This window comes from Carcharodon carcharias, chromosome 24, assembly GCF_017639515.1.
Source record: "Carcharodon carcharias isolate sCarCar2 chromosome 24, sCarCar2.pri, whole genome shotgun sequence".
Taxonomy (NCBI): domain Eukaryota; kingdom Metazoa; phylum Chordata; class Chondrichthyes; order Lamniformes; family Lamnidae; genus Carcharodon; species Carcharodon carcharias.
In genome coordinates this window covers 19,926,453-19,944,402 of record NC_054490.1, presented here as the reverse complement: position 1 = coordinate 19,944,402, position 17,950 = coordinate 19,926,453, and the positions used below count along the sequence as shown (strand labels likewise).

The 17,950-nt window shown below is 54.8% G+C and overlaps 1 protein-coding gene across 2 annotated transcripts in view; it reads left to right on the top strand.

Moving 5' to 3' along the window:
* The window catches only part of LOC121269380 (oxysterol-binding protein 1-like), a 61,093-nt gene extending 43,884 nt beyond the window's left edge, over positions 1-17,209 (top strand). The window contains exons 6-14 of one of the 2 annotated variants that reach the window (XM_041173970.1): positions 584-635; positions 3,962-4,150; positions 6,030-6,275; positions 9,318-9,438; positions 9,660-9,763; positions 11,267-11,362; positions 12,462-12,646; positions 13,765-13,982; positions 15,074-17,209. In XM_041173970.1, coding sequence (XP_041029904.1) covers positions 584-635; positions 3,962-4,150; positions 6,030-6,275; positions 9,318-9,438; positions 9,660-9,763; positions 11,267-11,362; positions 12,462-12,646; positions 13,765-13,982; positions 15,074-15,222 — 1,360 coding nt within the window. In that variant the 3' untranslated portion in view covers positions 15,223-17,209. Of the gene's footprint in view, positions 1-580; positions 636-3,961; positions 4,151-6,029; positions 6,276-9,317; positions 9,439-9,659; positions 9,764-11,266; positions 11,363-12,461; positions 12,647-13,764; positions 13,983-15,073 lie in introns of both variants that reach the window. The other variant, XM_041173968.1, reaches the window with a different exon arrangement.
* Positions 17,210-17,950: the final 741 nt, after the last annotated feature.

The window sequence follows — 17,950 nt, the reverse complement described above, 5'->3', positions numbered from 1 at the left end:
CCTGACACTAACCTCCTTCAGCCCCTACAACCCTCCCTATCTCTAACCTCCTTCAGCCCCTACAACCCTCCCTATTTCCAACCTCCTCCAGCCCCTACAACCCACCATTATCTCTCTAACCTCCTTCAGCCCCTACAACCCTCCCTATCTCTCTAACTTCTAGCCCCTACAATCCTCCCTGACACTAACCTCCTTCAGCCCCTACAACCCTCCCTTATCTCTCTAACCTCCTTCAGCCCCTACAACCCTCCCTATCTCTCTAACCTCCAGCTCCTACAATCCTCCCTGACACTAACCTCCTTCAGCCCCTACAACCCTCCCTTATCTCTCTAACCTCCTTCAGCCCCTACAACCCTCCCTATCTCTCTAACCTCCTCCGGTTCTAGGCTTTTCGGCGCCCCTGATTTTCATCGCTCCACCGTTGGTGGGTGTGCCTTCAGCTGCCTATTGCAAAACCTACCATAGCTTCGTTCCCACTTATTCTAAAGATGTCGTTGATCCCTCCCCTTGGCCTGTCAGTCAGGAGTGGAGGGGCTGTTGTGTGCAGTTTTGTTCAGTAACATGAGTTCTCTGGTTGCAGAAGGACGGGCAGCAACATCAGTGGAGCCAGCAGTGAAGGAAACTTTGAAGATCAAGTGAGTATCGGCTTTCCGCCTGGCCTGCTCGCTGACAAACATCTCTCTGTCTGTCAGGTGTCTGCTTGTTGAGCTGGTGAAGGGGTGGGAGGGTGGTGCAGGGGGTGCGTGAAGTCAAGGGAGAGCGGGGACGGCAGTCCAAGGGAAGCTCCAGGACTGTTGCCGGGGTTGTCCTGTCGGCCTTGGGCACCATTGCTCAACTCACGATCATCTTCCTCTTTGGTCGCAATGGAGAGGAACAGCGCACCGTAAACAGTGAAGGAGAGTGGGAGGGGCTCGGAGTAGAATCCTGGTTACAGCACAGGGGCATTCACAATGTCAGACTACGCCAGCTCTCTTCAAGCCCCACTCACCTGCTCGCTTCCCTGTAGCCCATGATTTAAAAAAAAAAAAATTCTTTAAGTGCTTATTCAGTTCCCTTTGGAAAGCCGCAATTGAACCTGCCTCCACCATGCTCTCAGGCTCAGATCCTAACCACTCGCTGTGGAACGAGACCCCGTGTCGCCTTGGGTGCTGGAGCCAGTCACTTTAAGTCTGCATCCCTCTGGTTGTCAATGGGGGAGCAGTTTCCCTCGTATCTACTCTGTCCAGGCCCCTCAGGATTTTGAACACCTCTGTCAGATCTCCTCTCGACCTTCCCTTCTCCCTGGAGAACAGCCCCAGCTTCTCCGAGCTATCCTCATCACTCACGTTCCATCTCCCTGGATCTATTTGTGTAAATCTTTTCTGCACCTCCTCTAAAGCCTTCACGTCCTTCCTCAAGCACCCGTGTTCTGAATTGGATGGATGCTATGCTCTAGTTCGGCCCTAACCAGTCTCTTACAAAGGTTCAACATAACTTTCCTTGCTTTTGTACTCCATACCTCAATTACCTCTGTCTTTCTCACCACTTTCGCAAACTGCCCTTTCACCTTCAACCATATGTGCACCTACACCCTGAGGTGTCTTTGATCCTTCACTCCCTTCCAGACTCTTCTCGTTCTCTCTCTTTGCGCCTCTGTTATTTCCTTCTTCATTGCCCTTCTCTGAACAGCAGGTCAAAGGCTGCAACATGGGCCTAAATGATACCTAGTTGACTAGAGATGTGTAATGAGGATGGGTTAAACTTGATAGGGAGCGGGAGTTTGGAAGTAGGGATGACCCCCAGGTGGGAAAGTGCAACGTTACGACATCACCGAGCACGTGCAAAGACCCTGTGGGTGGGGGTGGAATATATTAAAGGCAGAGGAGATGACGGGAGCTTTATTTATGCGGTGAGTGGGAGTGCACTGCCTGAGAGCGTGCTGGAGGCAGATTCATTCACGGCTTTCGAAAGGGAATCGGACATTTACTTGAAGAGGAAAAGGATTGCAGGGCTCGGGGCGAGCAGAGCTAGCTGAGCTGCTCTTTCAGAGAGCTGGCACAGACGTATTAATGGGCTGGATGAGGTGTCACTGCGTTATTCAGCCAGTCGGCCGTGTTTTGCTGGAATGTGCTTCGCCACTGCATTGGAATCGTAGCTCGTGGTACCCAGCGCAGTTAATTCTGAGGAGCAGAATTGAGACGTTCCCCTTCGAAGCGGTGGGAGTTGGAGGATCCCCTCCGATTGTTTTCTGGGGACCCGCTGCCATTCCTGCGCTCAGTTGGGAAGCAGCTGGGAGAAGTGGGTTTAGTTTCCCTATTGCGGGGGGAGGGGGCGGGGAGAGGAGAAGGTGGTGTGGTGGTAATCCCACTGGATTTGTAATCCAGAGGCCCAGGCTAACGCTCTGAGGACTTGCATTCGAACACTACCGTGGCATCTGGTGGGATTTAAATTCAATGAGTAAAATCTGGAATTAAAAGCTTGGTGACCATGAAACTTTGTCAATTGTCGTCAATGAACCAGATGGGTTATTTTTGTTTTAATGTCTCTTTAGGGAAGGAAGCCTGCCACCCTTACCTGGTGTGGCCTACATGTGACACCAGACCTGCAGCAAGGTGGTTGACTCTTAACTGTCCCTTTGAAATGGCCGTGCAAGCCGCTCAGCTCAAGGGCCATTAGGGAAGGGTAACAATTGCAGGTCTTGCCACATCCCATGAAAGAATAAACGAGAAAGAAAAGCTATGTAAACATTGCACAGAACATTGGTTGGACGACGCTTGGAGTTAATGTGAACAGCCCTGGCCTCCATGTTATAAAAAGGACATAGAGAACGTGCAAGATCGGAGATAGGTTATATCAATCAGGAAAGCACGAATGGGTTGGGACCCCTAGGTTTCTTTAGGAAATTAGAAAATTGACCCGATCGACACCTTTTTAAAATGGTGGTAAGGTTCATTAGGGCAAAGGTGGAGAAAAATGTTCCCACATGTCAGGACAGCAGGGCCACCAGTAAATGCGAAGGGGGATTTGGGGAGAAACTTCTTTAACCAGAGAGGGGTAAGAATGTGGAACTTGCTGCTGTAGAGACTGGCCGGTTGAGGTGAATAGTGCAATGCGTTTCGGAGAAAGCTTGGTCATAACACGGAGAAAGGATTGGATGAGCTGACTGGGTTGGATGGTGAATGTCGGAGTTGAGAAGGCTTGAGATTTTTGTGAGGCAGAGGAATGGGGAGCAAAGGGACAGCTGACTGGTAGATCAGCCATGAGAATGTAGCATGACCGAGGGGCTGAATGGCCTTTTCGTGCACTTGCTATGACAGTGTTCAGCATAACTTACGTCAAATGATTGCCAAACTGGTCTTTCTAGTGTTGCGGGAGTTGACTTTGTATCCTCCCAAGTCTGAACTACTTGTAGTTTTCATGTGTGTCTGTCCCCTGTGTTTATCCGTCCCACCCCCACGACCTTCCCCACACCCCAGCTCCCCACTGCCATTCCTCCCCTAGTACCATCCCAGACCCTCACCCAGGCACAGGGCTGCTGTTCTTGTTTTTTAGACTGTCTGTCAGTGAAGAGGAAAGTCAGAAATGGAACGAACATTGGCCCGACGTGAGAGTCACAGGAGGAAGGGAGTTGAGCTGGGGAAGGAGCAGGAGTCATGTGGAGAATTGGTAGTGAGAGAGAGAGAGAGACAGACAGACAGAGAGACAAAGAGAAAGACAGAAAGAGGAGGAAAAGAAAGGAAGAACTCGAGTGGATAGCAAGACTCAGAGCAGACGGTGACTGACAAAGGCTCAGGCTCGTATACGAGAGAGGTATTCCTTCTCTTCTCCACCCCCCCCACTTGCTTCTCTTCCCCACACCCTTCCCCCTCCCTCTCCCCCCCACCTCCCCTTGAATGTCCTCGTTCTGTGATGTGCGCTTCTAGGAGCGTTTGATTTGACTGTGATTTGCATTTTTTTTCCTCCTTTTCCCCTTTGGCCCTAGATATTGGAAGAGCAGACGTCCAGCAGCAACACCAGCTCCAGCACCAGCACTGTGGAACTGGCCAACAAAGAGAGTGGGAGCAAGCAGGACCGGAGGTCCCGCATTCCCGACAAACCCAACTACAGCCTCAACCTCTGGAGCATCATGAAGAACTGCATCGGGAAGGAGCTGTCCAAAATCCCAATGCCGGTGAGAGCAGCTCACGGTGGGGGGCTGGTTAAAATGACACGCGGAATCAAAGGTCTAGGCACAGTGTAGAGGTGCTGCCCACTTGCCATCGGGATAAACCTGCCCTCATTGAAGAGGGTACTCCCTCCAGTCCGGCAACTACCACACAGGCCAGTTGAAGAGGAGAAATTACAATCCCTGATCACACAGCGACCACAGACACTTAGGCTTCCTTTAACCGGTTTTATGCAAGCATATACAAGGGAGCCGCAATCATCCCTAAGAATGAAGACCCAGCTCCCAGATTGATTACATTTCATTACTTTGGTACGTTTTCTTAATACATTGGAATGCATCCAGTCGGTAACCGACACACCGGTCCCATGCTAACTCTATCCTATTGAGTACATAAACAGGTGATTTTGCTCACCAATTATCCTAAAGGATGTAAACATAATTATATTATATCCAAACAAAATTAAAACACGTACGCAAAGACCTTGGTTCTCACAGCTCAAGACTTCTTGCGTTCGTCAAAGCCCCCTCTTTATACATTGTATGTCTTCCCACATCTAGGTTAAAACCACCTGCCCCTTCCTTATGTGAGAGGAGAGTACAGCTAATCTAACTTATGTCCTTTCTTGTGTCTCTATCCTGACTCTCAAGGCTGTGCAATGTTCATCTGGTAATCGTCAACTCTTAATATGCTGAGCAGCCATGTCCGCCTGGAGATTTTAAGTGTTCTCTTTTAGCATATTTAGCATATTTCCCCTAACAGATATGCCTTGACACTGCTAGGCGCTGGCAGCTTTGGCCTGCGAGCTCTGGTTTTCAGGAAGAGTGACTGGGATGGGACCTGCGACACTAGAGATGGGGAGGGAATCAGACGGGGGGGCCTGGGCCAATTCGAATATACAAGCACGAGGAGACTTAAGATTTTGGGCAGGCGACGCAGGGCGAGCTGTGGATGTACCGGGTGTTTTGCGGGAGGTGGAGACAGTGCCACAGTGGTAATATCACTGAACTGCTGATCCAGAGGCCCAGGATAAACCCCAGTGACTATGGGTTCAAACCACGGCAGCTGGTGGCATTTAAATTCAATTCATAAAATCTGGAATGCAAAGCTAGCCTCAGTAATGTGAAACTATAATTGATCGTTGTTCATTTAAAAAAAAAACCCATCTAATTCCCTTTAGGGAAGGAAATCTGTCCTTGCAGGATCTGTCCAGCATGTGACTGCAGAACCCACAGTAATATTTTTTATTATTCATGGGATGTGGGCGTCGCTGGCTAGGCCCCAGCACTTATTGCCCATCCCTAATTGCCCTTGTTCAGAGGGGCATTTAAGAGTTAACCACGTTGCTGTGGGTCTGGAGTCACATGTAGGCCCAGACCAGGTAAGGACGGCAGATTTCCTTCCCTTAGAGGTCAGGAGTGAACCAGATGGGTTTCGACAATGTGGTTAACTCTGAAATGGCCGAGCAGGCCACTCAGTTCAAGGGCAGTTAGGGACGGGCAACAAACGCTGGCCTGAGCTGGCGACGCCCACATCCCGTGAAAGAGTGAAAGAAAAAATAGACTTTACACAGCAAACGGTCATGACCTGGAGCTCACTGCCCACGAGGACAGTGGGAACAGGAGACTATCAATGATTTCGGAAGGACAGTCGATGTACAGTTGAGCAACATAAACTGGCAGGGCGACGGGCGTAGAAGGGGGGTAATGGGACTGACGGGATGGCTATACAGAAAGCTGGCATGGTCGCGGTGGGGCTGAATGGCCACCTGTGCTCTTCTGACTTTACGATGAGACCCTGCCAATTCCTCACCCTGCCCTCGGGACTTTCCCTGTTGCTAACTCCTCTTATCCCCCCTCTCTCTCTCTCTCCCCCCCCTTACAGGTTAACTTCAACGAACCCCTGTCAATGCTGCAGCGATTAACGGAGGACCTGGAATATCACGAGCTCCTGGACAAGGCCTCCAAGTGCGAGAATGCCTTAGAGCAGCTGTGCTACGTGGCTGCCTTCACCGTCTCCTCATACTCCACCACCGTCTTCCGAACGGGAAAACCTTTCAACCCCTTGCTCGGGGAGACCTTTGAACTAGATCGAATGGAAGATGAAGGTTTCCGCTCCATCTGTGAGCAGGTGAGCAGATGCTCCCTTCCCCATCTCCCCCCATCCCAAACCCCTTACCACTCAAGCCTCCATCCAATAAAGCCCACACAGCACCCACTTGGTGACAGCCATGCGCAGGGCGGAGTGGCTATCCCACCTCAGGGTGGAGAGCAGGGGAGTTACTTCCAATAGTTGAGTGCTACGCACTGTGCAGTGGGAAGCAGAGCATCATCTGTACCTAAATCCCCGCTGGCTGGGTAGCAATAACGTACTCTTTACATGCAGCGCTATCATATCAGTTTAACAGAGCACTTTAATTTAATTGGGGGCGTTGGCTGGGGTGGGGGGAGGTGCAGGGGTCCATGACAACTCATCCATTCAAATTGGAGGGTTGCCACCCAAAAGTAAATCGCTGTTCTCGAGCACCTGAAATCAGAGCATGAGTAAGCCATATCAGCCTGGGCACATAATGGAGAAAAGGCTTGACTTGCACACTGGGTGGTGGAATTTAACAGCAGGTTCTCTTTATGGGGGCTGCACTCTTGTCACATGGAAGGTGAAATTTAATACACAGATTGGGAGTGTTGTAGGGGCCGGAGGAGGTTACAGAGATGGAGAGAGTTGTAGGGGCCGGAGGAGGTTCCAGAGGTGGGGAGAGTTGTAGGGGCCGGAGGAGGTTCCAGAGGTGGGGAGAGTTGTAGGGGCTGGAGGAGGTTACAGAGGTGGGGAGAGTTGTAGGGGCTGGAGGAGGTTACAGAGGTGGGGAGAGATGTAGGGGCTGGAGGAGGTTACAGAGGTGGGGGGAGTTGTAGGGGCTGGAGGAGGTTACAGAGGTGGGGGGAGTTGTAGGGGCTGGAGGAGGTTACAGAGGTGGGGAGAGATGTAGGGGCTGGAGGAGGTTACAGAGGTGGGGCGAGTTGTAGGGGCTGGAGGAGGTTACAGAGGTGGAGAGAGTTGTAGCGGCTGGAGGAGGTTCCAGAGATGGAGAGAGTTGTAGCAGCTGGAGGAGGTTACAGAGGTGTGGAGAGTTGTAGCGGCTGGAGGAGGTTCCAGAGATGGAGAGAGTTGTAGCGGCTGGAGGAGGTTACAGAGGTGGGGAGAGTTGTAGGGGCTGGAGGAGGTTCCAGAGATGGAGAGAGTTGTAGCGGCTGGAGGAGGTTACAGAAATAGGAAGGGTTGTAGGGGCTGGAGGAGGTTACAGAAATAGGAAGGGTTGTAGGGGCTGGAGGAGGTTACAGAGATAGGGTGGGTTGTAGGGGCTGGAGGAGGTTACAGAGGTGGGGAGAGTTGTAGGGGCTGGCGGAGGTTACAGAGGTGGGGAGAGTTGTAGGGGCTGGAGGAGGTTACAGAGATAGGAAGGGTTGTAGGGGCTGGTGGAGGTTACAGAGATAGGGAGGGTTGTAGGGGCTGGAGGAGGTTACAGAGATAGGGAGGGTCGTAGGGGCTGGAGGAGGTTATAGAGATAGGGAGGGTTGGAGGAGGTTACAGATAGGGAGGGTTGTAGGGGCTGAAGGAGGTTACAGAGATAGGGAGGGTTGTAGGTTCTGGAGGAGGTTACAGAGATAGAGAGGGTTGTAGGGGCTGGAGGAGGTAACAGAAATAGGAAGGGTTGGAGGCAGTTCCAGAGATGGGGAGAGTTGTAGGGGCTGGAGGAGGTTACAGGGATAGGGAGGGTTATGGAGGTTTGAGGAGGTTACAGATATAGGGAGGGTTTTTGTGGCTGGAGGAGGTTACAGAGACAGGGTGGTTTGTAGGACTGGAGGAGGTTACAGAGATAGGGAAGGTTGTAGGGGCTGGAGGAGGTTACAGAGATGGGGAAAGTTGTAGGGGCTGGAGGAGTTTACAGAGATAGGGAGGGTTGTAGGGGCTGGAGGAGGTTACAGAGATAGGGAGGGTTGTAGGGGCTGGAGGAGGTTACCAGAGATAGGGAGAGCTGTAGGGGCTGGAGGAGGTTACAAAGATAGGGAGTGTTGTAGGGACTGGAGGAGGTTACAGAGATAGGATTGTAGGTGCTGGTGGAGGTTACAGAGATGGGGAGAGTTGTAGGGCTGGAGGAGGTTACAGGGATAGGGAGGGTCATGGAGGTTTGAGGAGGTTACAGATATAGGGAGAGTTTTTGTGGCTGGAGGAGGTTACAGCGATAGGGAGGGTTGTAGGGGCTGGAGGGGGTTACAGATATAGGGTGGGTTGTAGGTGCTGGAGGAGGTTATAGAGATGGGGAGGGTTGTAGGTTCTGGAGGAGGTTACAGATATAGGGAGGGTTGTAGGTTCTGGAGGAGGTTACAGAGATGGGGAGGGCTGTAGTTTCTGGAGGAGGTTACAAAGGTGGGGAGGGTTGTAGGGACTGGAGGAGGTTACAGAGATAGGGAAGGTTGTAGGGACTGGAGGAGGTTACAGAGATAGGGAAGGTTGTAGGGACTGGAGGAGGTTACAGAGATAGGGAAGGTTGTAGGGACTGGAGTAGGTTACAGAGATAGGGAAGGTTGTAGGGACTGGAGTAGGTTACAGAGATAGGGAAGGTTGTAGGGGCTGGAGGAGGTTACAGAGATAGGGAAGGTTGTAGGGACTGGAGGAGGTTACAGAGATAGGGAAGGTTGTAGGGACTGGAGGAGGTTACAGAGATAGGGAAGGTTGTAGGGGCTGGAGGAGGTTACAGAGATAGGGAAGGTTGTAGGGACTGGAGGAGGTTACAGAGATAGGGAAGGTTGTAGGGGCTGGAGGTGGTTACAGAGATAGGGAGGGTTGTAGGGGCTGGAGGAGGTTACAGAGATAGGGAGGGTTGTAGGGGCTGGAGGAGGTTACAGAGATAGGGAGGGTTGTAGGGGCTGGAGGAGGTTACAGAGATAGGGAGGGTTGTAGGGGCTGGAGGAGGTTACAGAGATAAGAAAGATTGGAGGGGCTGGAGGAGGTTAGAGGTAGGGAGGGCTGAGAGGCTTGAGGTTACAGAGGTTAAGATTCATTGTTTATCTGTCACCAGGAGGAGGCGCTGACCGGGAGGTTTTGGGAGCAGTTGTAATATTTGTAACCATGTGCTGCATTGACCCTCCCTCACCCGCTACCCCCTCCCAACAGGTGAGTCACCACCCTCCGGCCGCTGCCCATCACGCAGAGTCCAAGTATGGCTGGACGCTGAGACAGGAGATAGCCATCGCCAGCAAGTTCCGAGGCAAATATCTATCCATCATGCCCCTGGGTAAGTAAACTGTGGACAAATCTGGCCGTCAGGGCTCACCCCTCCCCACCACCCTACCCCACTCCCCACAAGGTGCATGTTTCCCCCCCCCGTCGGCTCCCGCTCCCCTTCCCCCACCCGCACCGACAACGTGCATTCTTTCCGCGCCCTGGTGCGTGCGTGCCCCCACCCCCGCCGATACGCGTAGCCCCTCGCTGATGTGTGTGTCTTGTGCACTGCAGGCACCATCCACTGTACCTTCCATCAAAGCAGCAACCACTACACGTGGAAGAAAGTCACCACCACCGTGCACAACATCATCGTGGGCAAATTGTGGATTGACCAGGTGAGGAAACGGCTGCGCCATGTCCAGTCTCGTGCTACCTGCCGCTGGCGGGGTGAGTAGCTCAAACAGCTCCCAAGTTGCAGTGGACAGACATGATACAGGATTTTGGCCAGGAGAAGCACAGAGTGCTGAGGGAGGGTCAGCCGGCGCTGAGGGACTGCTGCGCTGTCGGAGGGTCAGCCAGCGCTGAGGGACTGCTGCGCTGTCGGAGGGTCAGCCAGCGCTGAGGGAGTGCTGCGCTGTCGGGGGGTCAGCCAGCGCTGAGGGAGTGCTGCGCTGTCGGGGGGTCAGCCAGCGCTGAGGGAGTGCTGCGCTGTCGGGGGGTCAGCCAGCGCTGAGGGAGTGCTGCGCTGTCGGGGGGTCAGCCAGCGCTGAGGGAGTGCTGCGCTGTCGGGGGGTCAGCCAGCGCTGAGGGAGTGCTGCGCTGTCGGGGGGTCAGCCAGCGCTGAGGGAGTGCTGCGCTGTCGGGGGGTCAGCCAGCGCTGAGGGAGTGCTGCGCTGTCGGGGGGTCAGCCAGCGCTGAGGGAGTGCTGCGCTGTCGGGGGGGTCAGCCAGCGCTGAGGGAGTGCTGCGCTGTCGGGGGGTCAGCCAGCGCTGAGGGAGTGCTGCGCTGTCGGGGGGTCAGCCAGCGCTGAGGGAGTGCTGCGCTGTCGGGGGGTCAGCCAGCGCTGAGGGAGTGCTGCGCTGTCGGGGGGTCAGCCAGCGCTGAGGGAGTGCTGCGCTGTCGGGGGGTCAGCCAGCGCTGAGGGAGTGCTGCGCTGTCGGGGGGTCAGCCAGCGCTGAGGGAGTGCTGCGCTGTCGGGGGGTCAGCCAGCGCTGAGGGAGTGCTGCGCTGTCGGGGGGTCAGCCAGCGCTGAGGGAGTGCTGCGCTGTCGGAGGCTCGGGCTGTGCTGTCGGAGGCTCGGGCTGTGCTGTCGGAGGCTCGGGCTGTGCTGTCGGAGGCTCGGGCTGTGCTGTCGGAGGCTCGGGCTGTGCTGTCGGAGGCTCGGGCTGTGCTGTCGGAGGCTCGGGCTGTGCTGTCGGAGGCTCGGGCTGTGCTGTCGGAGGCTCGGGCTGTGCTGTCGGAGGCTCGGCCGGCGCTGAGGGCGCGCTGCGCTGTCGGAGGGCCAGCGCTGAGGTCGTGGCTGCTAATTGGAGTGTACGGTTTTAGGGAGTGAATATCATTATAAAAGGACCATTGGATCTCTGAACCCAGTTAACGAAAGGTTTGGATAGATTTTCCCAATTCTGTCTGGGATAGAAGAATAATAGAGGTTAAAATGTTCAAATGGTGGGGACAGGTTACATCGTCCAGGATCGTATCACCTTGAGTGTGGAAGATGATTTAAAAAGCGTTGGTAAGGTTGATAGTGAGAAACTATTCCCTCTGGTGGGGAGGGCGGGGGAGACCAGAGCCAAGGGGGAGAGCTTTAACACCAGCGCTGGGCCCCTTGCATCTTCACAGGAGACTTGAATTGTCCAGTACATCCCATCAACACCTTGTTTTTTTTTTTGCGCTAACAGAGTGGGGAGATCGACATCGTGAACAAGAAGACGGGGGACAAATGCCACCTAAAGTTTGCACCTTACAGCTATTTCTCCCGTGATGTGGCACGGAAGGTAGGTTTCTCTTTAACACAGAGGAGTGAGCAAAGACACCTCGATCTATCCGCCCCCTCTCCGTCCAAACTCCCTGCTGATCCCTCACCAGTTGCATCAGGAGAGCTCCCTCAGCACTCCCCAGGAGAAAAGACTCTCAGCTCCCATGGGCGAGGCCATTTGGCCCCTCAGACCTGCTTCAGCATTCGTTCAGACCCTGGCTGATTATCTACCCTCAGCTCCACCTTCCCTTAATGCCCTTACTATCCAGAAATCGATTGGTCTCAGCCTCAAATACACCCATTGAGCTCTTGGGGCAGAGTTTTCCAAAGCTTCACAGGCCTCGGCGTGAAGAAGCTTCTCCTCATCTCCGCCCCAACTGGCCTCCCTTTTACTCAGAGGCTCCCCACCCAAGGGAAACACCCCAGCAGCAATCTGCCCTGTCCAACCCTTGACGAATGTTCACAAAATCTCCCCTCTCCTTCAGAACGGCAGAGAAAGTCGTGTGCTCTGGCCGAAAGAGCAATGGAGACAGATACGTCAGGAACCTGCAAAGGGGAAATCAAATCCCTTGAAGGGAAAGTACCTGGAGAGAGCTGATGGGGGAAAGGGGCAGGGGTGAGCTGGAAATGGGAACTAATTTGATAGCTCTCTCAAAGAGCTGCCCCCAGAAAGGGGCCTCCTCCTTTTTGGGCTGTTTCATTGCACGAGGCTGGGGCATTAATGGCAGTAAGGGTTGGCCAAGGAGGGCGGTGAAGAACGACGCAGACAGTGCCGGACTGGCTGTGGCAGTTCATAAAAGGGCTGCTCCCTTGTCTCGTCCCATTGCTCGATGCAGACTGGCACCGCTCGGGCGATGTAAACATTCGTGTGCCACAGTCTCTCGCTCGCTCCCACCCCCCCGCCCTCAATCGCCACCCCACGGTCCCCCAACGCTCTGGCAGAGAGAGAGAGAGAGAGAGAAACCCCCATTGCTCCCTCGTGCTTGGAGGCAAATTGAAAGGTGAAAAGCACGAGCGCTGGCGAAGCCGGGAGTAAGTGTGCCGCGCGGGGTTTGAGATGTGGAGTGTTAAAGCTCTGAACGCTCTGGTTTTCCTCCCCTCGTCGCTGGGGTCGGTAGGTCACTGGCGTTGTGATGGACAGCATGGGGAAAGCTCATTTCATCCTCTCAGGCACCTGGGATGAGAAGATGGACTATTCGCGGGTCCTGCACAGCAGCAAAGGAGAGAACAGCGCGGAGGGGAGGCAGAAGACTGTGTACGAGACCCTGCGGGGGAAGGAGCTGTGGAAGAGGCACAAAACGCCGTAAGCATAGAGACAGCTTTACTCTGTATCTAACCCCGTGCTGTACCTGTCCTGGGAGTGTTTGATGGGGACAGTGCAGAGGGAGCTTTACTCTGTATCTAACCCCGTGCTGTACCTATCCTGGGAGTGTTTGATGGGGATGGTGTAGAGGGAGCTTTACTCTGTATCTAACCCCGTGCTGTACCTCCCCTGGGAGTGTTTGATGGGGACAGCGTAGACGGAGCTTTACTCTGTTTCTAACCCTGTGCTGTACCTGTCCTGGGAGTGTTTGATGGGGACAGTGCAGAGGGAGCTTTACTCTGTATCTAACCCCGTGCTGTACCTGTCCTGGGAGTGTTTGATGGGGACAGTGTAGAGGGAGCTTTACTCTGTATCTAACCCCGTGCTGTACCTGTCCTAGGAGTGTTTGATGGGGGCGGTGTAGAGGGAGTTTTACTCTGTATCTAACCCCGTGCTGTACCTGTCCTGGGAGTGTTTGATGGGGACAGTGCAGAGGGAGCTTTACTCTGTATCTAACCCCGTGCTGTACCTGTCCTGGGAGTGTTTGATGGGGACAGTGTAGAGGGAGCTTTACTCTGTGTCTAACTCCGTGCTGTACCTGTCCTGGGAGTGTTTGATGGGGACAGCGTAGATGGAGCTTTACTCTGTATCTAACCCCGTGCTGTACCTGTCCTGGGAGTGTTTGATGGGGACAGTGTAGGGGGAGCTTTACTCTGTATCTAACCCCGTGCTGTACCTGTCCTGGGAGTGTTTGATTGGGACAGTGTTGAGGGAGCTTTACTCTGTATCTAACCCCGTGCTGTACCTGCCCTGGGAGTGTTTGGTGGGGACAGTGCAGAGGGAGCTTTACTCTGTACGTAACACCGTGCTCCACCTGTCCGTGGAGTGTTTAATGGGGACAGTGTAGAAGGAGATTTACTATGTCATATCCATCAGTGGTGCTGGGGATAGGGGCTTTACTGTGTTCCTGCTCCTGGTTGACCAGCCGAAATTCAGATACTGGGAGAGGGCCCACAAGGCCCCTGTTTCGAGTAAGGGAGGTGGAGTGTAGGAGGGTAGTGACAACTTGTAGGAAGAGGAAGAATTTAATCCCGCGACCCTTGCTCCTGTCCCGCCAGCGAACACGCAGACACGATGTACTACTTCTCAGAGCTGGCACTGACCCTGAACGAGCCGGAGGAAGGGGTCGCCCCCACTGACAGCCGCCTGCGGCCTGACCAGAGGATGATGGAGAACGGCAGGTGGGACGATGCTAACACGGAGAAGCAGCGGCTGGAGGAGAAACAGCGAGCCGTGCGGCGTAAGCGGGAATCTGATGCCAGCAGGACATCGGAAGGTGAGGGGTGCGGCAGGAGGTGGGGCTTGGCCGGGGTGTGGGGGGGGACGTGGGGGGGGCGGGGGGAGAGCTTCACGGGGAGGGAAAGGAGCGAGGAGGGCAGGCATCTCGGGCGAGGTGGCGGAGGGGGGAGGTTGAGAGGGACAATGGCTCAGAGAAGAAAAGGGGGTGGGAGGCTTTGTGGGGAGGGGTTTGGTGGGGAGGTGGGTAGGAGAGTTGCGGCATTGGGGAGACCCATCTGAAGTGGGATCTTAATTCCGTGTCCACCGCGTGATGTACCCTGGCTTGCGAGAGTTTGGAATAGTGTGGAGGAAGCTTTACCCTTTGCTGAACCTGTGCCGTACCTGTCCGGAGTGGGTGGGGTGGCAGAGGCGTATCTTTTTCAAAGAAGATCGTTGCTGGGAAGATAGACGCGCTGTTGAAACCTTTCGCCCCACTCCCTGGCGCTGACCAGGATAAATTCGCAATTGCAAAGGGAACAACAATTTATACTGCATGAGAAGAGTGTGGGGATTGGTTGTCAAGTCGATGCTCCTCGAGCTGCTGCCGTGGAGATTACGCCTGGGATCTGTTGTCCCTCACGCTTCCCTTTGATTCAAAACAAGCCTGGATGTGTCGGGCTCACCCTTCGCTCAGCAGAAGCGACGTACGTTCGTCTGCAGGTGACAGGAAAGTGCCCAGGCACTGAATCTTTTAAAGATCAAATGGAAGTGTCAGGAGTGGCAGCTCCCCCCTGGCGGTATCCTCCGCAGTTGCGCCTCGCCCGATCGGAACCAACCAATCGGCACTCTCTTCTGGTGCAGTGTAGATTGTTGCTGCCTCTGAAATTTGGCGTTCTTGTACCTGTCCTGAAGTGCTTCGACAGCACGCCTCTCTTTGTCAGCCATTCCCAAGTCCTGGTGACTGAAGGAGATCGTCCCACAGTGATCTCCAGCATGAGCTGTGTGGCCTCCTCCTGTGCCGCGTTGACTGTGCAACCACGAGTAGAAGAGCTGGAAATAACTCTCGCTGTCCTCTCACCCCTCTCCCCGCACCCCCCTCCCCCCCCACCTCCCCAATTTCCTCCCGCCGCCCCCTGTCTGATGTTGCAGGAGCCACGCACGTGGAGTCGAGTTATCGGCCGTTGTGGTTTGAGAAACGCGAGGACCCTTACACCAAAGAGCTGGTGCACCTCTACAAGGGTGGCTACTGGGAGGCGAAGGAGAAGCAAGACTGGCACCTGTGCCCGGATATCTTCTGAAGCCCAGTGTGCCCACTGCCCGGTGTGTGTGTGTGTGTGTGTGTGTGTGTGTGTGTGGGGGGGTGTGTGTGTGTGTGTGTGTATGGGTGGGGCAGGCAACTGGCCTGGACTTGGACTGAGCCATCGCTTCTGTCTGATTTCCCCCCAGTGGGAGAGCCAGGAGGGGAAGAGCCTTGAAAGCCGAGGGGGATGTTCACTTTCTCCCTCCTTCCGTCCCTCCCTCCCTCCCTCTCTTTCCGTCACTCCCGGGTGAAGATTTCCAGCCACCAGGATGAAAGAGGACCCAGTTGTAAAATGGCACCTGATATATTCTATATAAAAAAAAAAATCAAAACTGTTCATCGGGTTCTTTGAGAAATCCGGCCTTCCTTTCTCAGACTACTCCCTCACCGCCTGTGGCCATGTGGACCTTTTCTTTTTCGACCGTGTGCTCCTTAATTCCCTCTGTCACCTGGGAGCTGCCGGGATGACCCGGGCCTCCTGGGTGATCGCTGGGGTTTTGTCCCTTTGTTTCTTCATTCCTCGGACCCGCTGCTGGGACTGGTGGTGGGAAAGGGGTGTGGTGGGGTGGGAAGGTATTGGGGAAGCCTGGTGGGGTCACAGGCAGCCGGAGGAAGGGAAGACCTGCGCGTGTACCCAGGCTGTCCACACTTCCCTGGCTGGGCCTCGAGTGCAGCCCGCCCTTGCCCCAGGGTGCGTGGGCTCCCTTTCAGAGCAGGCGTGGTGGGTGAGACGCGTTAACCTTGGCGTTGAGGAGTAGGGGGTTGGAGTGGAGTGAAGGGGTGGTTGGGCCTGTGCGCCTGCCTTTGAGCTGAAAGGATCAGGTTCACAACTCCTGGGGATTGATAGGGTGGACTTCAGACCCGAGCTGCAGTTTCTACAGCTCATGGGTTCCGCTGCTTGGTGACAAGGTCGGGTGGGGTGGGGCTGCTGTGTATCTTTTTGTACAGAAACTGGTGCTGAGGTGTGAGAAGATGGATGGAGAGCGAGTGAGTATGAGAGAGAGAGAGTATCCTTGGGGGTTTCCCGATATGGGAGAGTTGGTGAGAATGGAAGGGAGGGAGGGTGTGATGCATGTTCAGCTCCGCACTGCTGAGTGTGTGTGTGTTGGGGGGGGAGGGGGTGAGTAGGGAGGAAGGAGGAGGGGGCTAGGTCAGTGCAGCAGGGCCGAATATCTCCCCAAACCTCCCCCCCCACCCCCCCACACCAGCCAAGTTGAGACCAAGTGGCTCAATGCATTGTAAGGTGACGGGGTGGTAAACGGCTGTGGTGGGGTGAGAGTGGGTGCACATCTCCACCTTTTGAAATGTCAGCCATGTGGGCTCAGTGCGTAGAGCACCCCCTTGCTGAGAGGAGGTCCTGAGCCTGATCTCCCCCCCACCCCACTTTGCTCGCTCCACAAAGTCCAGCCCACTCTGCCCATCATCCAGACTGACACTCGCCCCCCACAAACACCCAGCAGCCTCCCCCCTCCTCCTCCTCCTCCCCCTCACCCCCTCCGCCCCCACACTTCTGATACAGAGGGAGTGACGCACTGTCGGAGGAGGAGGCACAGCTGCAGGAGTGCCACACGAGCGGGATGAGGCGCTAAGCTCGAAGTGGGGGGGCACTGGTGCCCCTCTGCCCAATCATCTGGGCATCAAAGATCCCACCGCCACCATTTTGAAGAACAACAGTGGATGGGGAGTGTGGAAGGGGAGAGATTCCACACCACCCCCCCCCCGCCACCAACCAGCCTCCCCTCCCCCTCCCCCTCCCCCCCCCCCAACTTCCCTCCCTCTCCAAAGTCCTGGGGCCCAACTATAACATCCCTCAACCAACATCACCTTTTTAAAAATAACACATGACAAAGGAAAACACACGGATCATCTGGTCGTTGATCACATTGCAGTTTGTGGGATCTTGCTGTGCGTGGATTGGCTGCCGCGTTCCCTACACTACAAACACTGATTACATTTCAAATAAAATACTTTTTGTTGCCTGTAAAGTGCTTTGGGGCATTTGAGATGGTGAAGGGTGCCGGGTAAATGTTAGTCTCTCTCTTTCTGACGGTACAATCCTTGGGACTGAATCGACCCCTCGATGTTGGCGTTGAGCTCGGGCTGGACGAGGGGCAGCAGCAGGAGGATCTCGGGGTGGGGGAAGAGGCGGTGGGACATTGCCCCGGTTTGAAATAGAGAGTGGTGGTGGGGATCGCTGGGGAACAGGTGGTTGTTTCTCCTTTCCCTTTCTTTCCCTGGGAGAAAACGACAGTGTAGTCATCATGGCGAGGAGCTGGGAGACCCTTCCCCTTCCTACCTTTGTCCGAGGGGCCCAAGCAAAGCAGTCGGTGTGTGAACGTTTGTCTCCCTTGGCAACTCGGAGCCAACTTGTGCCACTTCTCTGACTGGAAGACACACGGACTCCTTGCCCCCACTCCCAACATCAGGAAAAGGAATCCTTTCCCCCCTCCCCTACCCAACCCCCACCACCCTGTACCCAGGGTGGGTTCCAATCCCATTCCTAGGGGAAGGATTTTGCCTGACGTGCTTACCCGACACAGCCTCCAGTGGCCGAAGGAGACCTTGGTCTTCAGTTTAAACTGAATTTGAATCTGTGAGAATATTCGAGCCCCTTCTGAAAACCTGCCCCCCCTTGTGGGGAGCTGGGAGGCTTTTGGAGAGAGCAAAGGCGGAGGGGGATGGGTGTGGGGGGGGGTGGGGGGGAGAGTTGGTGCGTACATACTGAC